Here is a 10972-nt window from a genome sequence, read left to right on the forward strand (position 1 = left end):
CTCAAATACATAGCGTTTGCTCCCTTCATCCCCCTGCTTCCCTCCCTCCCTCCCTTCTCACTGGCTACATGGGATTTCAGTAGCTTATCACATATATTATACTTGTTTCCTGAGGAGTATCTTGTTTTCTAAGCATTGTGTAGTTGCTTAAGTCATTTTTTGAAATGGAGTGAGGAGAAAAGGAGGCAGGTAAAGCAGATCCTGTTGTTCAGAAGTTAAAGAAGTTGATGGTTAATGTAACAGCCTCAGGTAGACAATTTGCTTTTCTTTTATCCTACAGTAAACGGTTTTTCTAATTCTGAGCTAGAGAGTTATTGGGGTGATAAGGAGTATAAATAAGGGATCATTCCAAGGAAACTCAGTTTGGATCTCCTAGAAATGAAGGCTGTGCTGTGACTGTCAATGGAGCAGGAGCAAGACACATCGAGTGTTAGAGACACATAGGTAGTAACTTTGGTAAACTGCTCGGCTATTATGAATCGCCAGAATCATTGAAGCTGATTCAGGCTTTGAGGAGCTAGATCAGGGTGTCCTTGGGCCTGGAAACTTCTATACAGTATGGACCTCATTGCCTAAGCATGAGTGGGTTATTTTAAAAGACATTCTTTTCAGGGGCTACTGCAGTGGCATGCTAGGCTAACCATCCATTTGCAGTCCCAGCATGTGGGTGCTGCTTCATGTCCCAGCTGCTCCACTTCTGATCCAGCTCCCTGCTAATATACATGGGAAAGCAACAGAAGATGATTCAGGTCCTTGGGACTCTGCACCCACATGGGAGACACAGAGGAAGCTCCTCCCTCTTGGCTTTGGATCAGTTCAGCTCCAGCTGTTGCAGCCATTTGGGGAGTGAACCAGAGAATGGAATATCTTTGTCTCTCCTCTCTCTGTAAATCTGCCTTTCCAATATAAATAAATAAATAAATAAATAAATAAATAAAATTTAAAAAGAGATCCATTTTAAGCAGAAACCACTTGTCTATAACTCATTTTTTATGACTCACAGCACCTGGTAAGACATATAGTTACCTATAACTTCAGTCTTACTGCTCATGATCAACAACATGGTTGAAGTCCAGAGCATGGTGCAAAACATCTCTTCCATTTCTTTTGAGTTCATTTTCAGGCCAAATTGAATCACTCTTACAAAGTGCTTGGAAATCTCATGTCCTCTAGTTTTCTATCCGTAACCTTCACACCCTTTTACCATTTCCCTACTGCAGGTGACCTTGTTAGGTAAATCCAAGTAAGTTTCAAACTGGGATTGTGGCAGAAGATTTTTACAGCCTTTTCTGGGTATTTCTTTAGGTATTTAGACTCTTTAAAGAAGCATATTGACACAGTGAATAAACACTTCTATTCTATAATAATAACACCACAAGACTGGGATATGTACCAGAACTAGGGAAGGCTGTGGAGGACACATGGTGAGGAGAGGATAGTTAATGGGTACAAGGATCCTGTGGGGAATGAGGAATAATAGCTAATTTGGTATAGCACAATAGAATAACTGTAGTTGACAATAATTCAATATTTCAGAAAAGATAATAAGACCTTGAGTACATGCAACACAAGGAGATGATAAAAGTTTGAGATGACAGGCCAGTTAACTTGATCATTGGTCACCATGCATTGCATGTATAGATATGTAACAATGTGCTTTATAAAAACGTGCAGTTACTGTGTCAACTAAAAATAGAAATATACAAAAATTGTAAACATTATGCAAATGTACCTGTGATGCTTGTTTTGACAAGAGACTCCTCTCTACTAGAAATGAAGGAGGAGAAGAATGAGGCAGGCAATGGGATGGGAACCCTGCTGTGTAACATGCCGTGGAGGTCCATAGGCCAGGATCCTGCACAGCCCTGGGGCATCATCCAGCTGATTTGAGACCCATGGTACAGAGATGGAGGGGTTAAAATATTCAAGTGGTTTTCTTACTAGTGGCACGTGTGGGGTCTGCTCTCTGGGGCAGGGCATGCATTGGGGAGATGCAGTGTTCTTCCTTCTTCATCTTTGTGCCATGAAGGCTCCTTTTCTAGCTGCTGGAACTAGCCAAGCTCATATTAAGTGAGTTTCCTTTCTGCCTTTGAACATTCTTGGGGCTTAAGGAAGAGAGGCATTGTGCCTTACTTCTACAGAGTCGTTTATTTATCATAAACTTGTGAGGAAATATAAATATGACTAGAGGCTAAAATGCTTCAGGAGCTTCTAATAAATGTGATATGCTGTTTTTCATGGTAGAAATGCTATCTTGAATACAAATTTTAAGAGAGAATATTAAGATTTATTAGCTAATATTTATAAACCCATTTAAACTGCTGAGAAAAATGAATAATCCAAATAGTTATGGTTAGGAGAAATAGAGTAGCTTTGCGATTGGAGACATAAAACCTATATCCCTATTTCCTCAATATTCTGCTAGCAAATATTGACTCATCTGAAATGTTGACCTTTAAAACTTTGAAGATGCATGTGTGCAGGAGGTACATTTCTCAACTTGTTTTTCTTTACCTTGATATCCAAAAGACAAAAAAATGTAACCATTAGCTTGACAGCCATGCAAAGAAATGTGTGTGTGTTTTCCTTGTGAGGCAGACTTTCATGGGGTTTGGGAGTGCAGGTTCTCAGGGTTGGTGTCCTGACTCTAACACTTGCCAGCTTTCGGGGTGGTGGTAGGGTCTTCGGTGCATAACCTGACTTCTCTGTGCTTTCATTTCCATCTGTTGTTGATTTGGCTATCCGCATGGCAATACACCAAATGGCTGCACATTTCTACCTAGTATGTTGTTATGATGCCTAACATGGAAGCAATATTTTTTTAGTCACCAGAAATTCTTCTATTTGTCTGCAAGAGTTTGTCCTCAGCCCCTCCACCTGGCTTTCATAAAACTCTCCAGGAAACCAGCAGAAGCTTGTAGAAGGCAGAAACTTGCCTGTGAAGAGGATGCTGTGGAGGCAGGCAGCAGGGGGCAGGCCCACACCACTTCCTCCACCCCCAGATCTGTTCTGGTCCTCACTTTGCCTCTGCAACTGGAATGCACTTAATCCCTCCAAACATTCTGCCTTATTCTGTCCGCTCCCAAGCCACAGAGTCCCACAATCAAGGATATTTCTGGCATGGCTCCTCTTGCTCATCTTCCCACATTATATCAGAGGTGGGTAAAAGATGATTCCTATCCCTTGGGTTCTGTAACAGGAGGTGGTGATGGATTGCAGGCACTGGTGACCTCTTGTCAAGATGACCTAAGATGCAGAGTTCCACCAGTAGAGGATTGTGATGCCCCCAGTGGAGGTGCTTAGATTCTGGGGTGTCCTCCATTCCCATCCACCCCCACCTCCGCCAAACAAATAAACAAGCAAACAAACATCAGAAATCTCTACTGAACTAGAAGACTTCAAATTTCCCTCAACAGCAGTAGTGCACTGGCCAGTCTTCAGCAATTGGCTAACTGGTCCTGAGTTGTAACAGTTGCCTGTTTGTTCTGACAAACACGGTACCTTGGCTCACAGCTTTTCCCACACCCTCCAGTCTCTTTGGACCATCCTGCCTCACTGGGACAGGCATTTAGGGCAGGCAGCCCTCTATATCATCTAGGATGTTTTTGTTAGATTTCATCTGCAAAACAGCCCAGGAAGCTCAGATATGTTCACACAGAGACGAAGCCAGCTGGAGGCCTGCGTCACAGACAGCTACAACCTGCTGCCTTCGCTACCATGGAAGCCACATGGCCCGCAGGCTCTTTACCTATCATGTTTATGTCCTTGGTCTTCTACCCTGAACAGGGCTGAACCCTGTGACCCACAGAACTTTGCACAAGTGACACTGTGTGACTTCTGAAGCTAGTAAGAAAGGGTGCTATGGCATCTGCTTTCTGCTCTCGGATCCCCTTTGCTACAAGACTCCAGCTGCTGTGTTGTGAGTGCCCAAGCAGCCGTGTGGGAAGGAACTGAAGCCTTCTGCTGACAAACTGCACTGCTCCCCAGCACGAGTATTCCACCTCAGAGGTGTGCCCTTCAGGAGTTGGCAGCTCCTCCCTGGTTGGAATTCTTTCTTTTCAAGATTTATTTATTTAATTTTATTGGAGAGTCATATTTACAGAGAGAAGGAGATACAGAGAGAAAGATCTGTCCACTGGTTCACTCGCCAAGTGGCTACCAATGGAACCAGGAGCTTCTCCCAGCTCTCCCACATAGGTGCAAGGTTCCAAGACTTTGGGCCATGCTCTACTGCTTTCCCAGGCTACAAGCAGGGAGCTGAATGGGAAGTGGTGCAGCTGGGACATGAACTGGTGCCCATATGGGATCCCGGGGCTTTCAAGGCAAGGACTTAGCCACTAGGCTATCACGCTGGGCCCTGGTTTGAGTTCTTAGTTTCTGATCTCAGCCTGGAATTTGGGCAGTAACCTGGCAGATGGGAAAGCTCGGTGTTTCAGGAAAAAAAAAATAGTGAAGAAGGAAGCAGCCCTTTCCATCCCAGACAAATCTTTACGAGAGTGCAGCCCTGGCTGACATCTGATGTACCCTTTTAAGAAATACCAAGCCACTAGCACCACACTAAGCACCCTCAAATTCTTGACCTACAGCAACTTCAAGAAGTAGTGTTTATGTTGTTAAGCCATTGAGTTTTGGGGATCATTTACTCTACAATAATCTAGAAACTACATTTCTTTCCAAACTGCACCATATGGGCTATGAGTGATGTCAATCCAATAAAAAATATTAGGGGCTTAAAGTAACACATTGAGTGGATTTTATTTTCTGCTCATCAAGGAAATTGAATTTCAAGCCAGCGCTGGAAAGCTTTGTACAATCCAACTTTGGAAACACTTTTTATTTTGAATGCTTTTCTTACTAACCTGTGCTTAGAGCGCATCTGCAGCTGGGAAGGGAGAGGCAGCTGGGACTGGAGTCTAGGCAGCCATCGGTCATGGGGGTGCCCCATTTTCATGGTCACCTTTAATCGATGTCACCTGCTCTTTCAGAAAGCCAGAACGGGTGAAATTAAAAAAAAAAAAAACAAAAGAAGAAGAAAGAAAGAAACTGATTGGGAAGGGAGGGAGTTAAGGACCTTCCTGGAGGTTGGGATTGGGAACTTTTAGATCCTTTGGAGATCACCAGCTCCCTGGGAGATGGCCCACTGAAGTTCACTCCGAGAAAAATCCGCTCCTGTCTCCTCAGCGCACGAGAGGATCTTGGTGAGGCGGAGGCTCTGGTGTCTGCTCCAGGGAGTTGGAACCAGAATCACACTCAGCTCCCGGGCGTGTTTCCTACCAGCCGGGGAGGCAGAGCCTCGACCCGCGAGTCGGGGGCGCCCTGGCGCGGGGCCGCAGCGGAGTGGGAGGTGGACGCGCTGGCGGCGCAGCTCGCCGGCGCCTCCAGCATGGAGTGGGAGCTCAACTTGCTGCTCTACCTGGCGCTCTTCTTCTTCCTGCTCTTCCTACTTTTCCTCCTGCTCTTCGTGGTCATCAAGCAGCTGAAGAACTCCGTGGCCAGCACAGCCGGGGCGCTCCAGCCGGGACGCCTCTCGCTGCACCGCGAGCCGTGGGGCTTCGCCCACGAACAAGCGGTGTGAGCCGCCTCACGGGCAGCAGTCCCGGCTTTGATTATCCGTGCCTGTGGCAGTCCAGGTGCGTTCAGGGTGAGAGGGACCCGCGGAGGGATTAAGGCTCTGCATGGCCACAGGAGGCTCGAGGTTCGCTCACACTCAGGGGTCCGATTCCGCAGGCACCGGGTCCGGGCTGGCTCTGCTCTCCCGGAGGGACCCTGGGGTTTTCTAGGGCGTGGAGGGATGGAGAAAAGAGCTCAGCCTCTGGAAGTAGCATGGCTTTGGGCAGCATTCGGGTACCTTGGGGTTTCTAAATCCTCAACACTCTCTTTTCTGGTGCAATTGTGTTTTATACCTGTGGGATGGAAAACCGAATAATTTGGATATCTCATTCCAGCCACTTCCAGACATATCAATGTCAACATAAGCATACAGATAATCAGAAAGAGTGTGAGCTTTGGAATGAATAACAGGAAAACTGGACACCCTTTAGATATTAAAAAGTTCGTGACAAGTGACATTAAAATCCTTGTGCAGTTTTTTTTAATTTAATTCATTTCCATGAACTTTTTAAATGCATGGATTTCAAACTTTTTTTTAAACCAAATAGTCTCAGCTTTTAACTCAGTTTCCATGAACTTTTTGAAGTAGTTTGAAATTGCTTTAAATTTCTTTGCACTTTGGGAGACAGTGATGAAGAGAGGAGTCAGTGACCTATTTTGCAGAGGAAGTCTCTTCTATCCTGATTCAGGTCTAGCCACCGAGTAGGTGGAGTGCGGTGCTGGGTGGGTTTAGACTGCTACAGTGGAAGGGAAACATGAGAGTGAGTCCTTAGAAACATGCCTTTGGCTCGGCTGATGGTGACCTTTTGGGTGATGGCCTGGGAAGTAGGCAACAAGAAGCAGAGGGCAGGATCACGTCTATGTTTTCACACTGACTGATTAAAGCTGTTGCTGGAAGATGGATGGGCATGAATGCATTCATCCATGTGTGCACCCCAGCATCCTGCAGTTGGGGAAATAACAAGTGCATCCTCCAGATGCTTTTTTTGCAGGTTGATGCTGTCTGGAGTCAAGCGCTGCTTTTGGCTGCTGTGCCTAGGACCCGAGCTGCGGTTGCAGCCTGCAGACTGCAGTGAGAAGGCTACAGCAGTGGGAGAAGGAAGCTTCTCGCAAAGGGTAAATTGAGATCACTCCTGCTTTCATGTCACACCCCTAATGGCTTCCTGAAGATCTACGGCCTACTGATACAGTGAAGTCAAGCTCCTCTCCCACTCAGAATCAGTGTCCCTCTCCAGGAGCCAAGAAAACAAACTGATTCCTAACTCAGTGCAGGAAGCTGTGTCTAGTCTGAGGACTATGGGAATTAGAATGAGACATAAAGAGTGTTTGCAATTTTAGTAATAATTCTGCTCTTTGAAAAAAAATAGTGCAGGAGCTTTTGGATTGAAACACGTGATACTGAAATCATTGTCTTCCACAGGGGTTAAGTCTCGTGAGGGTGGAGCAAACTGTCTATGGCACTATTGTATTATTGAAAATGCAAATTTTAGACACAAGAAAAGTTCACATAGAGAGCCTAGAAAAGGAAACACTACTTTTTGCATAATTGATAATGTAAGCCTTAACTGAAAGATAATTGTTTTGATAATTCAAAGGAGGGGAAAATCATTCTCAAATGAATAATTATAGAAGCTGTTTGGCCTGAGGTATTCAGATAATTTCCCACATGTTCTATTTCACTTTACCAAAACAGACTTGTTTTTACTGAAGTTCGGCGTGGTTTAATTATTATTTTCTGGGCAGATTCTCACCTCTCTCACACCTTGTTTAGAGAGTTATGGTAAGACTGGATTTGCAGCTGTGAACAATAGTGCTCTAATTGGTATCTCTGCAATGGCATTTAACTGCAGGTTGTATGGTTAACAAGGACATTGAAAATGAATGTGGGAGTAATTAATTAAATATTAAAACTATTTATAGGGATGGAAAATAGCCATTTCATACTTTATAAACAGAATGCGTATTGTTCAGCCACCTGCTTGGCTTCTTGATTTGCAATTTTTTATTTTTCCTAGTGGTGCCACTGAAGTCCATCCAGAAGTTTAACCTGCCCCTGACTCTTCAGAAAAAGACTTCAAACAACTCAGTGTAAGTAGTTTGTTGCTATCCCCGTATTAAGGCAGCCTCTCTGGGTATGTACTCTCAGGAGCCTACAACATGAGTGCCTACCTGTCCTTTCTTTTTTATGTTCAGGGACATTCTGTAAGCTCTTGATAAACTAATTCATTAACTAAGTTCCCATTTTTCTAAGGCAAAATGGAAAAAAAATATTTAGCCTTATCGCTGAATCTGTGCTTGGAAGTTGGCTCTAAATTCTAGGAATTAAGGCTCCTCACATTTGCTCTCAGACCTGGCTGATGTTTGTCCCTACTGGTATGATGAAATCCCGGTCCTTTCCCACTCAGAATCAGTGAGATTTGTTGTTGACACTTTGACACCTGCACATGAATTGTTTCTATTCATTTATTTAATAGTCATTTTTTTCAAGATCAAGCATAGATTGACCTTCCAATTCAGAATTTTTGAACTCACATTTTTTGACTGTGGTTATGAATTGTTGGCTTAAATTTGATATACCCACAATGCTCTAATTTCCAGGCTCCTACATATTCGTGATTCTATCCAACAATCATAGCCTGTTTCTAACAATCACTATGTCAAGTGTATTTTTAAAGATGAGATAAATATAAACTAGATTTAAAAGCATTTGGAAAGTCAGGAACATTTAAAATAACTACACTTTGTGTAACTTAATTTAAGATTCCTATGTTTTATTTTTAATAAAACATTTTCAGTGATTCTTCAGAGCCAAATTGAATTTCTTCTCTATAAGGAAATGAGCCATAATCCTATAATGTATTGTTAATGTTTTAAGTGTTTCTATTTTATTATTGTTTCTAAATTTCAGCAGTTCAAAATGGCTTCAAATATTATTAGAACATGTAGATTGACCAACTTCCCAAGTTATTAGTGCAGTGCAGTTCTGGTTGGCATGATAAATCATTTGAAGTTGAATGAGAAAGATATCACAGTCACACCTGCAAAATCCTAAGTGTCTCATAAAATAGATTCCTACACTTGAACTTTGATTTTAGGGCACAGCTGTAGAGCAGGACCAATGCCATCTGGTGTGATTCTACAGAAAAGAGAGAACATTTACCCACAGTGTGCCATGCACTGGCTTTTCTGGGAATGACAGGGTACCAGGATGTTTTTAGTTCCCTTGCAGGGGCGGAAACTTGGAACTAGGTGAGTAAAATATACGTAATACCCTATTTTTAGTTTGACATTCCATGTTTCCAATTTTGTCTATAGTTTCAAAGTACAATAAAGTTAAATTTTAAATGGCCAAAATGTTAGACCTAGTAAGTGGTTAAACTGCTGAAAATGGTGGGAAATGTTTATTATCTTTTTTCTAAGTTACACTTACCAGCCTAAGGACTTTTAGAATGCTTAGGACATTGATGTAGGACAGGGAAAGTATCTTCAGATTACTATACTCAATTTTTTAAGTTTTATAGCCATTGTGAAGTATTTGCGCTTATTCAAGCTAAATACACAATTAAAACCATTAGATTGTGACTGTCAGATTGCTGTTCCACAAAAGGGAAAGCTAAGAAATGAGCTATGGTTCTTCCATGTAGATATTTTTGTTTTAATCAACAAAACAAATTCATTAATTCTCCATTTCCTATTTTGTCTACACAAGCTGGAGTTTTAGATTAAATAATTTTCTGATTAATGATGAGTAGTGAGCATCTCACTATACAGGGAGTGAACGGGGTAATCAGGAAGAGCAAACCTGTGTTTAGAACAGTAATCAGAACATAATAGGCACTCAGAAAAAAGATCCTGATGAATTGAGCTAAAAAAAGCCTCGATTTTCTTTAATAGCAACTACTTTATATAATGATTCTAATCATTTCTGCCATTCCTGGTCTATATAAAACGATTCTGAAAACATGGATGGGTTCAAGTTTAAAATCTTTAAACTCTCAATTTACGTTTTACTAGTATGGCTCTGGGAAGCTAATTGAGTGTAGTGAATAGGTACAGGTTCTTCAGGCAAGATTTGTTGTTTTCCTTTCAGATTGGAAATCAAAATGGATGGATATCTTGATAACAGGGTGGGAAGTCACTGGACTGAAGAACAGCTGAAACAAATTAGAGGTTTTGCTCTTTGCTCATGAAACAGGGAGGCGGATGTAGGCAACTGCTGGTACTGGTTGACCTGTTCACTGATGTTACACTCTGTGGCTCTAAGCTTCCCTGGGCTTTTTCCTCTAGGCTCCAGAGTGCTCCCTGCAACTTCCTACCAAAAGAAGGAGGAAGCCCAAAGGGAAAACAGGGCATGCTGGTGGGATCCTTCTTCTTTCCAAGAGTGTTCCTGGCAGCCCACCGATCTTTGCTTACATCTCATTGATCACTACTCTGTCCTTGGCTACTGCTCTCTGCAAGCTTGCCTGGGAAATGTGGTTCACGTAGCAGGATGTATGACTGCGTTCAACCAAGATCCAAGTACTCTTGATTAGGAGGAAGATGGTGGTGGATTTTGGGTGGATAGTTGGCAGTTTGTGTTCTGGTTACAAAAATACAGTTGTAACATCATGCTTCAAACAGATCAGAATTGTAGTTGCTTCTCAACTGGCAGAACTCCAATCAGTGCTGCACAGTGAAGCACATGCCAGATTTTCTCAGGAAATGCTTGACACAACTGACCTTCCCCTCGGTCAATCTGCTCATCCTGCAACAAGGTCTCCAACAGGAGGACCCTGGGGACCTACATACCGTCTTGCTGGACATCATATTTTTTTAGAGAAGTTTGGTGTAGGATAAACATTTTGTTCCACTTTGTTTTTTCATTTTTTTTTTCTCCCAGAGTCAATTAGATTTTGATTTTCCAAATCTAGATTTGGAAAGTTGATTCTCACAGAACATCCCTTTCCTACACAGAGGAGGGTAATCTATGCAAAGAAAGGCTGTGTTGCTCCCTTCTGGGACTCCACCACCAACCCAGGAATATCCTGAGAGAAGATTGCCTTTCAAAGAAGCTGCTTCCACAGGCAGCCTACATCCTGGCCAAGCAAAGGGAGAAGAAACACTTCCCACATCTAGAGCTGTCCAAAAGAACTTTCTGTGATGATAGAAATGTTCTGTGTCTGCAGGATACAACATGGCAGCTACTAGTCTTCTGTGACTAATAAGCCCTTGAAATGTAGCTCATTTGGAAGTGCAAGTTATATCTTTCCATTTACTTTCATCTAACTAGCCACACGAGGCAGTGGTTATTGTATTGAACAGCACAGTACACATCCTTCTCTTTCTTGGGTTTTAGAACCAGTGAGAGAGATGGGGATACGTT

At 42.8% G+C, this 10972-nt stretch overlaps 1 protein-coding gene across 1 annotated transcript; it reads left to right on the forward strand.

Annotated features, from left to right (window-relative positions):
- The first annotated feature begins 5251 nt into the window (after window positions 1-5251).
- On the forward strand, window positions 5252-6720 carry SMIM43 (small integral membrane protein 43). Its single transcript, XM_058666682.1, has 2 exons — window positions 5252-5630; window positions 6603-6720. The coding sequence occupies exon 1, from the start codon at window positions 5384-5386 to the stop codon at window positions 5573-5575; it is 192 nt and encodes a 63-aa protein (XP_058522665.1). The 5' UTR covers window positions 5252-5383; the 3' UTR covers window positions 5576-5630; window positions 6603-6720.
- Window positions 6721-10972: the final 4252 nt, after the last annotated feature.

The sequence above is a fragment of the Ochotona princeps genome, chromosome 7 (assembly GCF_030435755.1).
Source record: "Ochotona princeps isolate mOchPri1 chromosome 7, mOchPri1.hap1, whole genome shotgun sequence".
Taxonomy (NCBI): domain Eukaryota; kingdom Metazoa; phylum Chordata; class Mammalia; order Lagomorpha; family Ochotonidae; genus Ochotona; species Ochotona princeps.

What these genes read in the sequence shown, in the direction of transcription:
- SMIM43 (XM_058666682.1), top strand. Translation starts at nt 5,384, where the DNA reads ATGGAGTGGGAGCTCAACTTGCTGCTCTACCTGGCGCTCTTCTTCTTC.